A 22,225-nucleotide genomic window follows, 5' to 3' on the forward strand; every position below is an offset into this window, starting at 1 on the left:
TAGAAAATAATTTTTTGGAAAATATTTCCTCTGTCCTTCCTTATTAACTAAGGCACCAGGCCTCTCCAAAGAGTCACGAAAGCTTATGGGGACAAGGACACTTGCCTGCACAGCCAGGCCAGCAGAGACCCCTGGCACCCAGGCAGGGGCCAGTCACCCCCACATTCCCAAAGTCCATGTGATAGTTTCCTTTGCTAGGTCTCTAGATATCCCAGAAACCTAACTGGGTTTCAAAATAACAAAACATTCTCTTCATGTGACTTCAAAAATATCTACTTGATAAGCAAGCTTATGTTATATTTGCTGTATATGCATGTATGCTATATATGTTATGGTTACCTCGCTGTGGAGCCAAATTTGTAATCATAAACCAAAAAAAAAAAAAAAAGGAGCTTAATACTTGGCAGCCTGTGGACCCCAGTAACACGTAATCCTTTCGTTGGGAGGTTGGGGGTTTTGCAGAACTACAGGGTACCTATAAAAAAGCCATATGTGGCTCGAAGCCTGCAAATACTGAAATTCCTAGGGAAAGCTGCAGAACTGTTAAAGCTGAGAAGTTGCCTTGGCTAATTCTGTTACGCAAGGCTAGGCTGGGTCGTGACACTGCCAGGTGCCACACCTGCATGTGGCCACCCTACAGAATGGGGGGCCCTCACAAGACTACCCAGGTTAAGAAAAAGCCATGAAAATATATTGTTTAAAAATGAAGAGAAGTGGCTCTAAGAACTGTTCTGCTCTGGATGTTTATTTTATTTTGTCTTTGGGCTTTCTCCTTCTATTGAATATTAATATTAGAGAAGGCCTTAAAGGGAGAGATTTTCCTAAATGAACTTGACATATTCATAGTCCAGTGTACGTACTAAAAAGATTAATCTGGAAGTGATTATTTACTTTTTCAAAATAATTGCTCTGCAAAAGGACTCACTCGGGATTCCACTAATTAATGAGATCTCCTAAGGCATCTGACATTTAATTCATTTTAATTACCACTTTTGAGGAGTAGTCTGTAAGCAAGCCATCCCAAGGTCTCCCATTTGTTAACTGAAATAAGAACTGAATTATTACTGTGTTTTTGGTAATTTTGGAAACTAATTGCCTTCAGTTTCATGTAGGTTATTTGTTTTTAAATGAAACCATCTAGGCCAGAAATTGTCTTCTCCTGTGTCCACTGAAAGTCTCAATGATTTGAATGTTAATGGAGTCATTGAAATAATTCTATGGGATTGCTCTGGCTCCAAATCTGCACTCTTAGGGTTAGCATTTGCACAAAGTGACCTTAATAGGAAGGTTATATACTATTTAAATGTATCTGTCATGCATTATACTCCTTGCTCAGAAAAGGTCTTTATTCTCTGCCCCAATGGCATATTCTTCCTTCGGAGTCCACGGAAGCACCCTGGAATCTAAACAAGTATTCTTTTCAGAACTGCATGCCCTTCTTGCCTCCGAGTAGCGGCCTCCTGTGCCCTCCGCCTTGACTCCCTCGCCCAAGGCCTGGAGGTTGGAGGCCATGTCAGCCCCAGGCCTGCCTTGGGTCCTTATCATCAGCTCAGACAATGGGAAAAAGGAACGTGCGCATCTGGGAATCAGGACTCCGACTGTAAATCACATCTGCCCTTGTGTAATTCATCAAATAGACCTTCATTTATTGCCATCTTGTCATTAGAAAACTTTAACTTCTACTGGGCTGAAAATATCGCTGATGGGTATGTGACAGGGTTGTGACCTCTTTGTATAAAAGCCTCTTTATAAATAAGATTTCTTTAGGCTGGAATGATTTTGTTATTGAGGAGAGGGAGTGTGGGAAGAAACGTAAAATACAGGGCAGAGGCCGTGCAGTGAAGGCAAAGTTACAAAGTTCAGGAAAGCATGGTTACAAAACTCCTTTCTTTGGAACACTGACACTATCTCGGAGTCAGCTTTTTTAGAGAAGGAAACTCATAGTAAAGGTGAGTCCAATCTCCAATCAAGCTCACCTTGTATATATGTTTTATGAATTGTCATCAACAGGGAAACAAAATAATCCTGAGTCTGCCCAAGGATGGCAGAATCCCTTAGTGTGATCTGAGACCCGAGATCTTCACCCACAGGCATGAGAGGGTAGACTTTAGACTGTAGACAAGGAAGTGGAAGGCCTCATTGGCAAGTATCTCCAGATCCACTGCCTTGTGTTTAAAAGTTGAGTAATCACTGCTATGAAATTGATTCCTCCTCCCCCCCCAAAAAAAACAGTTCAGCAAAGAACATATCATAGTAAGTATTCCGTTTACTTTTCTTAAGCTGTCTCTTTGGTCCAGTTAATGAAGTGGTGTGAAAGTGTCACTTCTTCCACAGAAGACAAGTAGGGGGTTCCAGGAAACTAAGGCTTTCCAAGAAATATTATACCAAAAGGCCCCCATTCCCACACTATGCTGTTTCATAAGTGCTCTGTGTGTCTTTTATTTGTTGTATTCATTTAATTCCTAGGAAGTGTCCGAGAAAGATAATGTCCCAGGAGAAAGAAAATGTTTCATATATATATAAAATATTCCAGTTGTATGTAATGTTTGGATTTTTGTCCTCCAAACATCAACATTTTACCCTGTTTTCAACCGTGCAATCATGAGCTTTGTACCTATGATTAAATTCTCATATGTTACCTTTAACATGTGGCTATTTAGGGGGCAGACCTTGTTTCCCATTTTCCACAAATTATTGGTCCTTCACTCCCTGCTCAGTTCCCTCCCAGCTAAACAGAGTCACAGCTGGGAGGAGTGGTGGGGAACACACGCTCAGATGCCTATTCCAGGGGTCAGGAAATCAAGTTACGCTTTCTGGCAAGGATTCTGAAAATGAAGAAAATAGCCCCATTCTATGGTGCGTGTGATTCTGACCACAGATGGGAGCTGGGTTTTGACTTTGTTGACCACCTTCACATTGAGACAGGAAGCTTCCCGCGGGGCGTGTCCATCTTGGCTTTAGCTGTGGGAGAATAAGCTACCAGGGATCACTTTGCTAGCTGTCCATGCCCAGTGCTGGCATGGCGAAGGCAGAGAGCAGTGGGAAAAATGTGTTCTCTCCTTTTTTTAAAATAAAGGAGAGCCCAGACCCCTGGGTCAGTGTGCCCTTGACCACCAGGTTACATGCCTGCGTGTACGTATCCAGGCACATTTTCAAATTTCTTCCCAGTTAAGAAGAAAGCCATGCCTCCTTCAATCCAGTGCCCCTTTCTAATCACTGCCTCCCCCTTCCCTCCCAGCCAGTATTCTTTTTTTTTTTTTCCTTAATTGAAGTACTGTCAGTTATAATGTGTCCATTTCTGGTATACAGCACATGTTCTTTTTCATTAAGGGTTATTACAAGATATGGAACATAGTTTCCTGTGCTACAGAGAAGAAACTTTTTTCAAATGTATTTTTGTATATAGTCCAACCAGTATTCTTGAAAAGAGTGGTGTGTCCTCGCTAACCCACCCTCACCTCCTGCTCTGGTTTTGGGTCCCTGGAATCTGCTTCCTTGGTGGGATCCGCGGGGACCAGCTGGCTGGCTCACATCTCCCGACCTGCCCTGACTCCCTGCCGCCCTGCCGTCTTCCCTCGCCGCTCCCCTAAGCCATCCTCCCCACCGCTCGCTTCTCTGACACTGCTGGAGCCTGTTCTGGGCTCTGAGTGGTGGATGCGGTCCCGTGTCTGTCTCCTCCGTGGCCTCCTCCTCTGCCCGCCCCTTCGGGGCTCTTCCCTTCTCATCGGGGATCTCAGTGCCGCCATGACTTCAGGCTCTGTCAGCAGAACATCAAGCCCAGACTTTCTCCAACACTGGACTCCTTGGTCTCTCCCAAGCGCTGTTCTTCCTTCTCAGTTTCTATCTGATAAACGGCACCAGGATTTATCTCATCCTCTAAGCCCCCAGACCAGGGGTCATCCTGGTGGACTTTTCATGCCCACGTACCGTTTGTCCACTCATAATTCCTTCTCTCTGGAGACTGTCTCAGTATAATTTCCTGTGGATTTGTTCTCCTCCTGCCACTTCAAATAAACTCTTGCTGCTCCCACTGACCCTCGCCCCAACTTCTGTTATTCCGTGACCGACTTTCATCTCACTCCCGTGTTTGTCCCCTTCCCTCCCAGCTAATGCCAGGAGCTACTCTTTCTCGCCTCTTCTACACAACACCAGCTCCATGAACACGCGATAGGCGCTCAGCATCTGACTGAACAAATCAGAAGCGAGGGGAATTCATGTCGTATGTAGGAAAAGGGAAAGCGAAGGCCATGTTCTTCAGACTTTCAGGGGCAGTGGAAATAGATGATCCCAGCCATTGGCCCCCAGGACAGAGACGTTTTACAGCCTAATTCAAACTCCCACTATTCAATTAAGTCAGCGTGTCAGATGGCAGTCACTTGAGTACGCCTCCCTAAGAATATGTCTCATAGACTGAAGTGACAGTTCCAGAAAGAGCAGAACTCACCCACTTTGGGGGGAGGGTATAGCTCAAGTGGTAGAGCACATGCTTAGCACGCATGAGGTCCTGGGTTCAATCCCCAGTACCTCCATTAAAAATAAATTTAAAAACCTAATTACCCCCCGCCAAAAAAAATAATGCAAAAATAAATAAAACGTTAAAAAAAGAACTCACCACTTCACCTCCAGCTGGCTTTCCTGTTAGCCTGGGTTAGCAGTCAGCTGTGTGAACACTGAGGAGAGGTGTCTTACTCCTGGGTAGCCATCAAATCTTGTCTTTGATAAGACTGAGTCATCGAGCAATTCTTTAGAAAAGAGGAAGGCTTGTGACGGGAAAGGATGAGAGTGTTGTGCTGGAGGTAAACCCACTGGAAAGGAAGGCTTTAGACCAGAGAACCGCTCGTGAAGCCAGGTGCTGGGTTCGGAAGGGAGTCCACGTGCCCTGCTGCCCTCTGAATCCGTGCTGTGGTCACTGACCCTGTCATAACCCAAGCTACTCATCACCAGAAATTACCTTCCAGTAGCCCAGGGTCGCCCATCGTCTGTGATGGGTGGTAACACCGACCTCAGAACTGGATGCCATCCCCTGACTTAGCACCAGCCCTGGAGGCTGATTCCTGATAGTCCAGGAGCCCCGCCCTCCCTGCGCTGCCAGTTGAAGTTCAGTCTTGAAGGCTGCACTGGGGAGGAAGAGAAGGGCATCCTCGTTTAGAACAGCCGTTACCCGGGGCGGGGTGCTGACAGCGAAGCCACGACAGTGCCCGGTTCAGAACTACCATCATCTCTTTCACTCTGACGCTGCGTCATGTGCAGCAGCGGCAGACTTGACGGTGGTCGTAGGTACCAGGTCTGCTGGCCCCTTTGCTCTTCTCAAGTGACACCAATATGAGGACGCATGCAGCCCAAATAACTTATCCTAACAGTTTCCACATAAAAATATAAAAGGCATTCTTATGGCATGTGTTTAAAAATAAAAGTGCCTTTTCATTGTATTTTTTGGTTTAACCTCTGATAACCTCCACCCGGCATTCTGTGTGACCTGTTTGAGCCAGAGAGGACAGCTCCCCGAGCTCTGCCACCCCCAGGGCACTGATAACAATGAGGGCAGTCCCTAGCATTTCTACTTTCGGGCTACTTGAATATACATGGAGAGTAAGTGAATTTCTGCCTTGTGTTAGCAGAGTTCAGAGCAGTGGCAGGTATACCAGTGGCTACTTCTGATGCTCCCAAACCCGACCCTGTAACGTTCAGGGCTGGGCTTTGGGAACCGACGGTTAAGAGGGGAACGGGCAGTAAGAACTAAAACCAAGAAAGACACGAGAAAGCACAAGATGTGTTCAGGTGACACTGAATCTGCCCCCATCGGATGGACCTGTGTGTTCATATAGAGGAGTGATGGGAGAAAGAACTAGAAAGATGGAATAAAATGGAATAACTCTAGCTGGAAGTCACTGGAAAGACTGCAGCGGGCCTCAGCCGGAGGCAGGAGAGGCTGGACTTCAGCCAGTAGTCAGAGGGGCCACTGGGGGTGGGGAGTAACGTGATGAAAGCCGCATGCTGAGACGTTTAGAAGGAATGTGCTGAAAACATAGCAACTTTAAAAAGTGAAACTGAATGTGAGGGAAAACTGGAAATAAGGCGATTGGCCATCCAGTATGTAAATTGCCTTTTATTGTCACATAACGTTTCTTTCAAGCCACAGCTCCGTTTCTCTGGGATAGAAATGTCCCAGGATGAATCGGGTCAGGAAGCAAAGAAAAGTGGAATGAGTAGAAGGGTGTAAGAGACAGGAAGTCAGGTGGCCCAGTAAACCCTCATGATGGGTAACTTCCAAATCCCAAAATGTGTAATTTTCTCCCTAAAATGCAGTGAACTATGGCTGCATTTGAGCAGCCACACATCTGCGGCAGCCGGTTGACAGGAACACGCGGAGAGGAGTCAGCGGGGCCATGGGCTGCGCTCACCACCAGGGCTGCCCTCACGCACCTGCCTCGTGGAACACAGGCTCTTTGCTTACCTGAATCCTTGTCGTGGGCAGGGTCCCTTTGAAGTCGGTTTCTGTTTTACTCTTGACTACCTTTTCTCCAAAAGGGGTTTCAAATAAGCCTAGTTCTTTGCCCTTCAAGTCCCACCCAAACTGCCCTCATCACAACGGAAGGAAACCTTTCTCCGGCCTTATATTAGCATCTCCTCAGTGACCGCATCCCATCTCCTAAGAGCTCTCGCTCATGCTCACACACATACAGACACACACACCTGTGTTCTTTATCTCCTTTCAGGAGTCATGTGGCCACCTCAGATGCTTCCCATATTTCAAACGCTATTTGGAGTTTGCTGGAAACACTCCCAGTCACAGAGCTCACCTCCCTGGTCCCTGTGACCTACACATGCTGCTTTTTACTGCTCTTCCTCACTCACCTTCTCTTACACGGGAAACCTTTGGGGAAGCTCTTTAGGACCGGCCAGCTATGGGAGGAGGAGGCAGAACCAGCTGTCGTTGACCTTGAGTCCCTGGGGTTATTAAGAAGAGGAAGAAACGACTTCCCAGAGGTCACATTCAACTACAAGTGGCTGCTTTTCTGTGTTCCGAGACCTGGGTCAGCCAATGGTCCTAACCTGAAATGCATGTTGTAATCGACATTTCAGCCTATTATAGCTGACATCTGGGTAAGCAGTCCCTAGTAAAATGTCGTATTTAATAACTAGTTCTGAAATTTAGAAATTCCTAAATCAAATCCAGTCTTAACCCTGTTTTCCTAACCCTGTTTTCCTTGTGCTCCACTCTAATCCAATATTGAGAAGTGACTGTTTATTTTTAAAGTTGAAAAGTTAACTGACAGACTCCTCATCTTCTCACGTTTTCCATGATTCCTGTTACTCTGAGCATAAACAGAACCAAGCACATCTATAAAAGTTACACCCATCCATCCTGGATTCTATACAGTCCCTGAGAAAGCAAAGAAACACGGTTGGCTTCTGACAATTCCCTGACAAGACACAATATGTGACTTACTTGGTAACCACTATATACTCCCAAAAGCCAAGGAGTGGAGTGACCCAGCCAGGACTTTTCAGTGTCTTGGTTGGTTCTCAGCTTCTTAAGAAAAGAAGACCCCAAAGTAGGGCAGGAGTCCCCTTTGGCCCACTTACAAGCCCTGTCTTCTTCATCCAAACCTCATCTACTCCGCCGCCACCACCATCTTTTAAAAAGCTCAAAAGGGGGAAAGCCTGCAGCTGTTGGAGAGGAAAACCTGCTGCTCTGAATATTTTGTTTTATCCTCAAGAGCTGCTCCAGATGAAAAACTGTGATCCAGCGCGTCACAGTAACCGGGGCGGTGGGTCCTCTGGGCGGGAGCATTGCCCCCAGCCCCAGGAAGAAATGCAGTTGGTGAGACTTTCAATGGCTTCCATTTCGCTTAGAAGTGGGGTTTGCTGGGTCACCTAGGGTCACGTGACTTTTAACATCTGGTCTCTGGAAAGTGAATCCGGCCTGGGAAGCCAGTTAGAGGCCAGGTGTGCAGCCGTTGAGACAGAAAGGTATTGAAGGCAAAGGTGAAAAAATAGGTGAGAACACAGTCTAAAAGCGGGCGAGGGTATTTTTGACAAAGTCAGAATTGGCTCTGTTTTTCCTTATGTATTTAAGGATAGGCTAGCTGAACCAAGTATAAACTTCCCCCTGCTGTCTGACACAGAGAACTACATTAAAATGTCCGCTTCATTAAAAAGAACCCTATTCTGAACGCCTGCCACGAATGGAAAACAAGCTGGGGTGATGGCAGACTGAGGACGTCACAGGTCACCTGTCTCCTCCCCGGTGTGAAGATAAAGGATGAGAGAGGTGGAGGCAGCCTCACATAAGGACTTTTTTGGATTTGGAGAGCTGCCTCATTGCACCATCTGCCGCCTGGTTTCTCAAACTGCAGTCGTTGACTGGCAGCATCCGCACCACCCAGTAGCTTGTTAGAACTGCAGAATCTCAGGCTCCACCCTGGGTCTGCTGAGTCAGAACCTGCCTGTAACAAGATCCCCAGGGAATTCGTGTGCACATTTACCTGTGAGAAGCCCTGAACCTGACTTCAGAAGGAGCGTTTACACTAGAGAAGGTCCACCATTCCCTAAGGTTTGCATCAAATCGAATTCAGTTTGAACAATGAAAAAACACACCTCCCCCAGAGAATGTAATCCTCTTATTAAGACCATGATTGCTTACGCCCTTATTTTCCTTGTTTCCTGCCTCCTCAGCGTGTCACTGACTCCTCACCGTACTGTCACATTACTTGTACATTTCAGCGGCAATTGCACAAACATCTTCTTTGAAAATCGCTCTGTCCCAGCACATCCGTGGTGGGTTTCATCTCTGGCAGCCTCGTGTTTCCTATCGTCCTTGTTTGCGCAGGTCTTCTCTCCCCTCTCCCCACCCCTGCTGGTGTCGCTGTAGGAGTAGCCACTTGACCCTCCAGGAGGGAGCTGGCCCCCGTGCGGTGTCCGTGTGTTGCTAACCCCGAGTGTTCTTTTCTGCGCCAGGTCAGGGAAGAATGCCGGCTCCTGAACGCCCCACCTGTTCCGCCCCGAAGCGCAAAGCCTCTGTCCACCAGCCCCTCCGTCCCTCCTCGCACAGCCAAGCCGGCGCGGCAGCAGACTCGCTCTCCCAGCCCCACCTTGTCCTACTATTCTTCAGGGCTGCACGACATGTAAGTCCTACCGCCAGAGCCCAGGTCACCACGGTTCCTCTTATCAGCCAGGTCCCCAGTTCTTGAGAACAGTGTCCAGGAGCCGTCACGTAGGCAGGGTGGTAGAAGAGGAAATTTTCTTTAAAAAAAAACAAAAAAAAACCTTTTTTTTAAAATAATTTTACTGGAAGAGCTTGATGTGTCCCTGTTGGTTTTGAGCTAGGATGGAAGCACCAGTGACCTAGGAAGATGCAGAATCTGAGGAATTCAGCAGTCAAGGCTAGCATCTGGTTCTCTCCACTTTGGCGTCACACAAGCAGATAGCACCTTCAAGGAGGAAGTGGAATTGCAGGGGTCCTGTGGGCTCTCACACTGAGTTTCCACCCAGTGCCAGGATCCCTTCCTGACCATCACTGTCAGGCAGTCTTCTGCTTCTGTCTGGGTCCTTCCATTGCCGTGAGCTCATTCCACGGTTGGCACACGCCAATAACTGTTTTTAGAAATCTTTCATTACATCCAGTTGAAATCTATCTCCTTGTAACTTTCAGCTATTTCTTATGTCTAGACAAGCAAACATAGGTCTACCCCGCTTCTCTTGGCCAGACTGTGAAAACGCGAGGTCAGCTAGAATGTAAGTCTTCTCTTCTCCAAAAGGGACAGCCTCAGTTCCACCAGCTGTCCCCCCTGTCACCCACCTCTGAGCACACTCCGTGGTCTCTGTTGCTCTTAAGATGTGGCCGCAGAGCTGAATTCACTACTCCGCGTATGATCATGACAGGTCAAAGTAGCTCTCCTTCACGTGTCCTTGTGTTCCCTGGACAGTTAAATCTTTATGCTGATGTTACGTAATTGTACAGAAACCAAGGCAAGCATAATTATTGTATTCAAAGCATTTCTTCCAGCCTCAGACTCTTGGCTGGTAATAGGGTCATCAGTGGCAGTAATGTAGTCCCGTCACTGCAGCGAGACACCATTTACTGCTGTCACTCCACCCTTGCCGGCTGCAGACATCACTCCTCATCCCCTGCGCCTGTTGGTGATAAGCCCAAACAGGGCTTAAGAATTTGCTTTTCAGGGAAAGGCAGAGAGGGTATAGCTCAACTGGCAGGGTGCATGCTTAGCATGCATCGAGGTTCTCGGCTCGATCCCCGGTACGTTCGTCAAGTAAATAAGTTAAACCTAATTACCTCCTAAAATAGATTTTTTTTCTTGTCTTAAAGATCCAGGCACCCACTAACAATGATGTTCTTGTTCGTTAAATTTATGTTGTTCCTATTTGCCATCTCTGCTGTAGCATGTTTAAACACTATGTTCATAACTATAATTACCTATTGAGATTTTATGTTTTCACTCATCTCCCTTTCTGTGTTTTGCTTTTGAGCAGCGTTACTAAAAGTGACACGAGCCCCCCCGAAAGTGCTCCCGTTTCCTGCTACCCGTGTCACCGAGTGAAGACGGATTCCGGGGACCCGAAGTCCCCGTTTGGAAGTCCGTCTGCGGAAGCGCTCTCGTCGCGCCTGTCGTGGCCCAACCATTACTCGGGGGCATCGGAGACCCAGACCAGAAGCGACTTCCTGCTGGAGCCCAGCAGGAGTTACAGTTACCCGCGGCAGAAGACGCCAGGCACACCAAAGAGAAACTGCCCAGCGCCCTTCGGGCGGGACGGCTGCGAGCTGGGGGCCAGCCCGCCCCGCGCCGCCGCCGCCGCCACCGCCGCCGCCGAGCGCAGCGGCAGCGTCCCGGGCTGCCCCAAGTCGGCCAGCTACTCCCTGGGGAGCACGGACGAGAAGACTGCCGCCGCCGGCCGGGCCAAGCAGAGCGTCTCCTGCCCTGCCTTACCCCCCAGGGCCCCGAAGCCGGTGGAAGAGAGAGCCGCCTCCGAACCTTGTCCTTTGCCTCTGAAAATCGATGGTGCTGAGGAAGAGCCCCAGTCTGGGTCCCCGGACCTCTCTGAGGACCCCTGCTTTGTCCCAAGGGGCCTGCAGGACCTCTTCTCCGTCTCCTACCCCTTCTCCTCCCCGCTGCACCTCCAGCTGGCCCCGCGGTCCTGCGGCGACGGCTCCCCGTGGCAGCCGCCCGCCGACCTGTCGGGACTGTCCATCGAGGAAGTGGCCAAGTCCCTGCGCTTCATCGGCTTGTCCGAAGACGTCATTTCCTTCTTCGTCACCGAAAAGATTGATGGGAATCTGCTGGTTCAGCTCACGGAAGAAATCCTCTCGGAGGATTTCAAACTGAGCAAACTGCAGGTGAAGAAAATCATGCAATTCATTAACGGCTGGAGGCCCAAAATATAGCCAAATCACCCCGGCTAGCAGTGAACAAAACTGAAAAGTGTGCGCGCTAGAGGGGGCGGACTGGGACCCAGGTTCCTGTTTTTTGCACTAAAAACCTTCTCTGTAAATAGGGATAAGAGAAAACTCTTACTATGCAGATTAACGTTTTTGAATGGTGAACAGGCTATTTTGTACATCAATAAAAATGCTGTACAGAACACTTACTTAGAGGTGTGCCTTGTACGTCACTCAACACTCAACAGCTGCTAAAAGACAAAAGGCATGTTCAGAGAAATAATTCTTACCCAAGAAAGTTTATGCGAGAAGGTGATATTTATTTACAAAATAGCCAAAGCTGAATGACATCAGAATCTTTAAAACAAACAAAAACAAAAAACAAAAAAACAACCACTTTTGAACAATTCCCTCCTTTGGGAGAATCGTCTTTAGATTATTAACTCTCTCCTGTGCTCTGTTGTTTGGATTGCTCAAATGCTAATGTTTGACTCTTGTGCCTGAAAATGTTAGTGATATGAAATGACACTTCAATGTTATGTGCTCAGTGGGGATCTTTTTATCAAAAGACATCTTCCAAAAGTCATGTGCTGGTAGAGGATCTGTGACATCCTTAGAAATAATACAGATCATGACCACAATAATTTACCTGTAACTGCTGCTAATTTTATTAAGCAGAGAAAAAAACAGAATATATACATGTATGTATATATCTATACACAATACAAACGTATATGTTTTAAACATCATTATGGGTCTGATATTTTAGGTAACATCTGTTCACTTTCAAATATCCATTGAGGTTTGGGGCTGGTAATTAACTAAGCTGACTCTTTTAGGAAGCGTGGACAGAATGATTCCAAAGATTCTCATAACCCTGTCCCTCGGAGCGCAGTTTTTCAGACTTTGTCATGGCAAACTTGGAACAAATCAGTACAGAGTCTGTAGTGAAGAATTAAATTTGATTTTAAACCTATTACAGGCTGAGTTTTGCATAGAATATCCCCATGCCGATGTCTGGGGAAATGACAGTTTCTGCCAAGTGATAATTCTCCTCTGGTTTAAGGGTCTTATTCTCCTGGTATCTGATGGTGAGGGGTCTGGAGAGCGGTTCTCAGAGCCTGTTAGGTGTTCACAACGTGCTTGGTGCTTCAGGAGAGCTCAGAAATCAGATGCACCCTCTTCTGTTACTAGCTGTGCTACATCTGTTGAGCAACTTTTAAAGTATCAATGAGAGTACTTGTTTAGTTCATAAACCTTTTCCTCCCTCTCTTCCAAAGAAAATACATGAATACTATACTTCATTCCAAGAATCCCAGGACCCAGTCTGACAGTTTTTGCCAAACATGATTAAATATTCCAAAATATAATAGCATCAACATTGTTCTTGACTTTTTAAAGGAATATAAATCTTAGACAAGTTTTAGTTCTCTGAGCAGGGTATCACCCATAGCTTTGCCTCCCCCTGTGGAGTCTGTCCCCACAATCCGGATGTACAGACAGCCAACCAGGTGTCAGCATGACTTGCAGGACTGACCCGTAGGTTATTATCTGTCCTTCCTGCTCACCAAAATAAATACCCAAATGTAAAGACAAGAACCACCAGTCTAGTTTTGCAGACCTGTTCGGTATGGCTTCATTTCTCAGCATTAAAGATATTTTTAATCCAGGTCATTGTTTAGAATTCAGGTGAATTGATACCTATTCTCATTTTCCATCTTAAATCTCTTTTTTTAAAGGCATTTTCCCCCAACGTATCTCCAAAAATGTAAATACTATACTCTAGGTTAGAAGTGCCCCCATAAACAGAGTACCCCATAAAACTTGTCCAAGTCGGGTACCTCTTCAAAAGTAACTGACAGATCTATGGAGAAGCTTCTGGTACTGGACTCCATGACTCGCATGCTAGGAAAGCATCCTTCTATGTGAGGGGCAACTCCCTTAGTAAAGTTAACCTCTCAGAACTTTCCTTTAAAATAAAAACAGATATGGTTGAAAAGTTGCAAGGTTTCTTTGGCGAAACTTTGCTGAATCCGGTTATGAATACTTAGCCCTTGGACACAATTCTCAAATTCCAGAGAGGAACAGGGTTGGCTTGAGTTTCCTATCAAGGTTGCCCCACATAAACAGCTGATTACTTTTATCTTTTTTCGTTTCGCTTTTTCTTTCATAAGAACTTGACACAAGGTCGTTTCTATTTTTTGTCTTGGCGTATGGATGTTGGGTTTATATTGGTGGCAGTGTGGGGACTCCTGAGGACAAGGACTATGGCCTTTCATTCACGTGCTCAGAATTTACTGAGCACCTTCTTTGCGCTGGGCACTAAGCTGGTACAACTTGCCAGTGCTGGAAAAAAAGACAGTTCCTCTTGGAACCATAATGTTTATATTTTAAATCACAGTTGTTGAGACTGGGGATGTGTAAGAGAGACGTGAAATCTTCTGGGCAGTTGGATGTTAAGTCGGAGAGTTAAGTGTGGACTTTCAGGAATCCACAGACGAAGAAATAGTATCCTCTATTAAAGGGATAAAAGAAACACCATAGACCATTAAAACTTGGAAAGTGTCAGAAGCAGGAAATATCTTTTAACGCCCAGTGGCTAGTGTTCTTTTTACTGATTGGAATTTTTTAAATTGGTAATAAATATCTTCTGGCATGTCTAAAGTCACACTGCACCCTGATCGATAGCGCAGGCGTAGTCAGAGAATCATGACGAGAAACACCAAATGGGGAGAGAGGGAACAGCCTTTCCCTTCTGAGAGCTGTGATTTTGCAGCAAAAAGTGGTGGATAGAGATCCCCGCAGGCAGAACCTTTTCTAACCAACCAGGCCATCTGGCAGCTTCCCTGCAGTCTGTACTGACCCCTGTGCTTGGGGGAAAGTGTCCAAACAGGACTTTTCTGGGTCCTTAAGTTCACGGCTAAAACCATGATGACCCCCATCAGAAAAAATCAGCAATAAACCAAACCAAGCAGCTGAAATGTAAAACGTGGGCCTGACTCACATTGGGAGCGAGAACTCAAACACTCAGATCAATTCCTTTTCAGAATCTCGTGAACGCCTGCAAGTTCTCTCTTTTAAGTTGAGCCGCTCAACTTTATGAACTGTGAAATTTACATTTAGACGCTTTGAACCCACATACACCATTCAAGCTTATGAAGTTGCAGCGAGCTGCCCATTCGACTAAATTGCAGTGTTTATTCTTGTCTCATGTAGAAATGAAACGACAATCTTACGGGGAAATATTATGACTGTCCATTCCAACTGTTTTCCAACATGTGTGTAAACGCCCTCTGCTCACATTCCAGAACCACCTACACATTGTCCACACGGCTCCTCCAGACGTTCAGCGGGGTGGGGTGGGGGGGGGTGGATCAACTGAGGGTCCTTCATTTTTCCAAACAGTTTGTGTAATGCATCGCTGCTCATCATGCCTAAAGAGTGTGAAATTAATGTTTTGAATAATAAACTGGAAAATGAGACAGTTCTCCCAAGACCCTTGGGAACAGTTAAAAGAAAATTCCAACTTCAGTCCACCAGAAAAGTGAAGTGTGCTGTTGGGCACACAAGACCTTCAAAAACTATGACCATTATATCAATTCCCACTCTTTTTCTAGCAGCAGGAAGGCACCAAGCTGCTAGGGCTAAGAAAAGTAAAATGCCCAGGATGCCAATGATGGACAGTAAGACTGTTATACTGTGGGCTTGTAACATGGTGGAATTCTTACGGCCACTTCTCATTGAATCACATCATTTCGTCTTCAAAACATGGTGTTTTAAAATGTGTCTCATTGTGAAAGCCAGAAACAAAGGGTAAACGTGATTCCTTTTAAAACTAGGTAACAAATATCTTCTGTCATTTTGCTGCTCTGTCGAATTTTTAGGCTATGAATTTTGTAATGAGCTTATCAGAGGACGAATTTCCTTCGTTTACAATCTCATGTCATAGGGCTCGGATCACCTCTCAGCTATAAACCCCTTCTCCCGCTTTCATATGAAGTTCCGTTTAAAATATTGTTTAAGCTAAGCCTAGAAATTGAACTCACGTAATCAAACATTTGGGAGTTTTCCTCAACTTCTATAAAGGTGGTATATTCTTTTCCAAGGATTTTGTAACCATCTTTACGGTCTCTTCGCTTGGAAAACTGGGGTGGTTCACTACCAGTTAACAGTTGCATTATTTCCAGAGCATTATCCATGGGCCCACTGTGTACCTCAAGATAAACATGGTATGTTACGTCTAAAAATAAAACTGTTGCTTTAAATGGCTCTGAAATGTCTATAAATAAAATGTTAAAAATTGCTCTTCTTGTAATCATTCCTCAGTGAGCAGGACCTAGTGCAGAGTTTTCTAGACCTTTTCTTTCCCATCCTCATGAAGAAGAAAATTTGTCTGAAGGACTGTGAAGACTGCAAAGCCACTCCATATTAACAAGAGAGTGAAGACCATGGCTATCACAAATGGAAGAAACTGGCATCCAGGTCACCTGATGGCATTCAAAGAGAATCTAGTGCCTGTGTGGTCAGCAGTTAGGACGAGAGGCAAATAGAGATGGACTATAGGTGAGCTTTAAAAAATTATATTAAGGGGAGGAGGGATAAATTACAAACTTGGGATTAAGAGATACACACTATTATATATAAAATAGATAAACAACAAGGACCTACTGTACAGCACAGGGAACTATAGTCAATATCTTGTAATAACTTATGATGGGAAAGAATCTGAAGGTATATATATAACTGAATCAGTTTGTTGTACGTCTGAAACTAACAATGTAAATCAACTACAATTAAATTTTTTTAATTTTAAATAATTACACGTGTTTGTATAGAGAAAAGAAAGATAACAGAAATTTGTATCTCTTTGGCTTATGTATAGTTTAATTGATGTAATTACAGTTAGCGTAACAGTGAGCAGAAGTGGCCGGGGGCACTAGAGCAAGCCACAAGCAAGCGTTCAGCACACTGCAGCAGCCACCTGTAAGTTTTACAGAGACATTGGCAAGTGGAGGTTCGTTAAGAGAGCTTTTATTGTATTCAAAATAGCATGAAATTGTTTCAAACCATCTTACTGAGGGCTTTGGGGGAGGGTTGAAGGGCTGGCTTATGTCTTCACTGTTATATCTTCAAAAGTAATGCTACTTGGGGTGCTACTGAGTGACCCTACGAATGCCATCAGGTTCCTGGTGGCCATCAGCCTTTGTGCCATCAAGATCAAGACCCTGCAGCCTGCAGGATAACAAGCAAAGAGAAGTCAAAAGAATGACAAATTAAATCTGTATTCATCATAAAATCTCTAAGGAGACTAAAAGAGATCAAGATATGAACTTGTTTATAGAGATCTCAGACTGAGTCTGCATCCATTGCCAATGAATAAATTTTTCTTCTAACAGTTTAATTAGGCCAGTGAGTTCGGTTTTTTAATGGGTATAAAGTGAACTAGAAAAGATCAGTGTGTTTCTGTAGGTTGACTCAGATATTGGCTCTAAGAGACACAGGCAATTGAGGAGTGGTAGATACGGTTGAGTGACCTCAGCTAAGAGTGATCTCAGGACCAGAGCCAGTGATGGGTAGAGATAAACGGTTTCTGTGTGCTCAGAAGCACAGCTGAGGAGATATTGTGCAGGACATAGGAAATACTATCCGTGGGCTGATGACGGAAGTTTAGAGCCAGAGGAAATGATCTGGTCCAATCCCCTAACTTTATAAGAATGAAATCCTTGGAGGGTAAATGATGACACCCCCCCCCCAGATTGCCTACAGTTTGTGACAGAACCAAAGCTAGAAACAAAATGTTTCCCCCTTTTTGTATTCATTCCACTACAACACTGTCTCCCAATTTCCTCAACTTTTAACTTTTAAAAATGACACTTACTGGTTTTCTTTAGCACATGGAAGACCCTACCCTGGTCCTCCAACTTTCTTTCTTTCTTCTGAGGCTAAAAATAGATGATCTTGAATTTACATTCCTAGTCAGTGTTAGCTGGAAAACAAAAGAAACCTCCCTTGCTTATAAAATGGAGACTCTGCGCATGTCTCCTGCTTTTTGATCAAGAGCGATGACTCAGTGGAGATACTGAGACGGTGTAAGATGAAAAAATGTTTAAAAACAAAAAATCCACACATAGCCTACACGGAATTCATCCCACCATATACAGGGTGGCTCCAGGAAGAATACAGACTACGGCACGTACGTGGAGAGGTAGGTGTAGTACTAAACATGGCCACAGAGGGTCGGGCTTTCCCAACCAGCTAATAACTGTCCACCGATTGCTCGTCAACTCGCTGATGAGTCCAGGATTAGTAGAGATAAATTTTAAATCCAGCCATGTTGGTGGTCTCTATATTCCATTAATCACTTTTCCACTTTCATTAGCTATCCAAAGGCATTTGAATCCTAAAATTAGATAAACAGATAGAAGTGGCTCAAAAAAGACAAGAAATTCAAAAGTGGGGCATGGTACAGTTTTTTCAAGCCATATTTCCACTAAGAAGAGGGGAGAGAGATTCTCAAATTGCAAAATTGACCTGTCAGATACCTTGCTCCTTCTGGGTCCTGAGTCTCTGGAATTTTGAAAGTCACTGGTGCAAATCAGAAGCTCTTGCATATAGAAAGTTGTACTTTTTTTTTTTTTTAATTCCATTGTTTGGTTTTGAGTAACAAAAATCCTCAGCCAAAACCAAAATTTATCAAGTATCATTACACTGCAGTTGACTTTCACGGGAGGGTGTATCTCAAGTGGTAGAGTGCATGCCTAGCATGCACGAGGCCCTGGGGTCAACCTCCAGCACCTCTATTAAAAAAGAATCATATCTATCAAAATTTATCAAATTGTACATCTGAAATATGTGGTTTACTGTACAGAAATTATACCACAATAAAGTTGTTTTAAAAAAATAATTAAATGAACTTAATTACCTCCACCCCTTCCCCCAAAAAAGCATTAAAAAAATAAATGAAGTTGACTTTCAAGTAAGGATTGAAAAAGTGCATTTCTCTCAATCCTTCTCCACCTTAACAATCAAACCATGAATATCCCTAATTGATCCTGGAAGGGAAAACAAAGAAAAGATGGATTCTGACAAAGAGAATGTCAAACTTCAGCTCTGGAGTAACCGTGTTTATGCTTCGTTCTCCGTGCTTTTTACTACTTCCAGTATAGCGGTTTTTGACAAAAGGGTCTCTTTTCAACCCAGCTTTTAAGGAGATGACTGACTTTCCGAATCCAGCAAACTATCAGTAATTTCAATTTAATTTCAGTTGAAATTTCAGTTTCAGAGTTTAGGTTGCCATCTTGAAATAGTACAATTACCAATTAAAGTTTTCATATAATCATACTTACCTGTTGTTATCAGATTTCAGTGATTCGTGGATCCCATGGGAAAATGGGGTTATTCTGAGAGTGGTCACCGGAACACTGTCCTTCACGTTGTAAAATGGTTGATTATCCTGGTTCCATGTTTCTGTTTATGTTACTCCCGTCCTACACAAGAAGGGCCCTCACTTTAAGTCCCTGTCTTCGTGACGACGGCAGACTTACGTTGGTTCTACACATGCATCCTATTTGTCCCGTCTGAAGTTGAAAAGTCTAACCATGTAAATTATCACTGAAGCAAAACCGGAAACCAGGATAGCCCCCATCTTGCAAGGTGAGGGACAGTGTTTGTGTGACCTGTGCTCCACTCTGAACAATCTCATTTTCCCACGGGATTCACTGATCACTGAAATACGATGAAAAGAGTTACGCGTGGTGCACACTGCGTACACCAGGTGTCTGGGGCACATTTGAAGGTAGTAAGGTCTCCCTGTATTCATCATCCTGGATGATGGAAAGATGTGGAAGTTACTCGTGCTGGCAGACGACCTGTGGGAAAACCACTTATTACAGTAACATAACGTACTGACATCCATGCTTTGGTTAATAATTGATAGCTCATTTGGAAGGTTCCAATAACTAACTTACCTTTCACAGATAACAACAGCAGAAGAACATTTTGAAATATGGAATGGGAAAATGAAGCACACATTTCCTTACTCGGTTAGCCATTAGGTACGTTATTATTTAACCCAGGCTGGCTTCTCTGTGAGAGGTGTGTTTGTTTTTTAGTTTGTTTTTGGGGTTTTTTTTGCCTTACCATATTGCCAATATTGGTCATTTTTAGAGCTTCCATCTCTGTCCATTGGCTCCGTCCCCTCCTGTCATTCAGTGTCAGTGTTAGGAAGAGGGTAAAGAAATCAGTAGTTGTTGCTAGAGATGAGCAGGTGATGCCGGCTTGCCCCCAGCAATCCCAACACCCTGCTTCCAGGCTGCGGGTTATCCCTCTGCAGACCCGGTGTCTCCTGTCCTAACTCAGCTGCAGGTCTCGGTGGTCCCTGAAATGAAGCGCCCCACCTGCCCTGCCCTCCACCCCCCGTCTGGGTTTCTTCTCCCACCTCTTCCCCTTACCTCTTGGATCTCCACCCAGACTTAGCCCAAATTTCACATTTCCCCAAACTCCCTTTTTGCTCCCTTTCTACCAGCCCATTCTGATGCCTGAAAACATTCTCTAACCTGATTTTCATAAACATGTTCTAACTCACAGCCTGAGCCGTCCAGGGGAACCGCCGTGGAGGGACTGGACGGATTCCTCAGGCAGATGGAAGGAGGAAGGGTGGCTGGTGTGCAGTTGTCTGGTTTGTTAATTGAAGTAATTTGCGGAACCGGCCTCCTGTCATTCTCAAGCAGTAAAAATTTGCCTTTCCCTTACTAGCTGCCTGAATGCTGAAGACATGGCTGAAAGTACTTTTCGTATCAATCAAATGTTGATCAGCTGGCCCGTCACCCTCTGGCATGCCCCTGACCGATTCCCAGGGTGTTTAGAAGACAGGGTGGCTCGTTTCCTCTGAGGTTGACAAACACCCAGTTATTCTCTGATTCTCAGCCCTGGCACCACACCCAGATGGTCATGGCCACCGGGTCACTTCCTGTTACCTGTCATGACCTGGAGCTCCCGGACACGGCTTCTGATTTGACAGCCGGTCCTGCAATCAGGCTCCTCTTGAGATGTACATACAGTCTTTTCTTGTCCTTCTGGAGAGGTTCTGTGTGCAGCTGCTCCATTGATGTGAGGGACAGAGGTGCTCACTTACAGTCCGGTATCCAGCAGGTGTATACCCTCACACCCACACCTCTGCCGCAGACAAACATCCTCTCGAAGACTCACAGTCTAAACCCATGAGGAGATGGACCCAATATGGAGCCACAGACCTCTGCATTGCTGAACCCTCAGCTGCACAGACGCACAGCGGGAGCTTGGAAATGCCACTCAGTCATACAGGTATGATTGGACTCCCACCCGGGCGTCCACCCTTTTCTTCAGGATACATCCTGAGGGAGAGTTTATTTTTCTAGTGACAAGTATTTAACACCTTTGGAGTCGGCCAGTCCTGAATCTGGGTCACAATTCTGCTCTCTATTATCAGTGTGACTGTGACATCATTCTCTTACCTATAAAATAAGAAGAATGACATCTGCCTCTGAGTGTGGTTATGGAAACTAAATGCACCGATATACATGAAGCTCTTAACAGACCACTGGGTTCAAAGAAAGACTTAATTCTTTCTTTGAACTAGAATTAAGCCCCTTTAAAAACGAGGGAAAATGTAGTGTGGGAATAACACCTATTCCTTCTAACCATCCATTCATTCAGCAAGTGCTTTAGGGAGCAGACATTCAGTTTTCTGCACTGACTGGGTACTAACGCTGCTCTAGGTGAATAAGACACAAGCTGATGGCTTACAGATAGTCCACACAATAATAAAGTCACTTATTGAGAACTTACTCTGTTCCATTCAATGAATACAGGAAGTCATTTGCACCACCGTCTCATTTAACTTACAGGGAAGTCGTAAGAGGTAGCTATGACTGCTATTCCCGTTTTGGTTTTTTTTTTTTCACATGTACAACCATTAATTACAATAAATATAATTTTTATTGTTAGTGGGCACACAAACACATGTGGATGGAAATATTTTGCAAACTGTAAAACCTTAACAAGTACTTCTTATCATCATTCACTAAGCAGGTAGGGGTGATACTGGGCAGAACGTAAAAGGCTCTGCTGTCAACCATTATTGTAACACGATTCATCCTTCTTTCATGTCAACATTCATATAAATGGATTAGAATTCATTGGATACAATGTCAGTCTTCTTACACTGGAGCAAATCTACTTACATTAGACTATGATTGCTCATTTCTATTGTCTCCAAACCGGATTATGAATTTTTTGAAAGCATGATGGGTGTGGCATTAAAGACAAAGCGCTGAATTATTCCTGTTTTTATACCTGAGGAAACTGAGTCTAAAAGGGCTGCAGATGGGGAAGGGTATAGGTCAAGTGGTAGAGCACACGCTTAGTATGCTGAAGGTCCTGAGTTCAATCCCCAGTACCTCCTCTAAAAATAAATAAACCTAATTACCTCCCCACTAAAGTAAAATAATTGAATAATACAATAATAAAAGTGCCACCTACTTGTGGCCCATTCTGGATTCAAATCCAAGGCCTTCTGACCCAGGGTCCGTGCTCTGATGCTGGGACACGTGCTCTGGGAGCTCACAGGGCAGAAGGTCACTGTGACTTGGAACCCCTGGACGACCTCCTGTAACTCTCTGGGATCACATCCTTATTCTTGCCTGTATTTTCAGTTGTCTCAAACCCCTCAAAATTTTTTTGAGAAATGCTTATTATACTGCACCTTCTGGAGATGCCTAGTGCACATTAGCATGTTAGAGGCTCTGAGAGATTTGCAATGAAAACCTGTTTGACTATTTAACCCGATATTTC

The 22,225-nt window shown here is 44.9% G+C and overlaps 1 protein-coding gene across 1 annotated transcript in view; it reads left to right on the forward strand.

Annotated features, from left to right (window-relative positions):
* Positions 1–11,604, forward strand: part of GAREM1 (GRB2 associated regulator of MAPK1 subtype 1) — a 163,547-nt gene extending 151,943 nt beyond the window's left edge. Inside the window, exons 5-6 of the mRNA XM_064481520.1 lie at positions 8,962–9,128; positions 10,492–11,604. Coding sequence (XP_064337590.1) covers positions 8,962–9,128; positions 10,492–11,401 — 1,077 coding nt within the window. The 3' untranslated portion in view covers positions 11,402–11,604. The remainder of the gene's footprint in view (positions 1–8,961; positions 9,129–10,491) is intronic.
* Positions 11,605–22,225: the final 10,621 nt, after the last annotated feature.

The sequence above is a fragment of the Camelus dromedarius genome, chromosome 32 (assembly GCF_036321535.1).
Source record: "Camelus dromedarius isolate mCamDro1 chromosome 32, mCamDro1.pat, whole genome shotgun sequence".
Lineage (NCBI taxonomy): Eukaryota > Metazoa > Chordata > Mammalia > Artiodactyla > Camelidae > Camelus > Camelus dromedarius.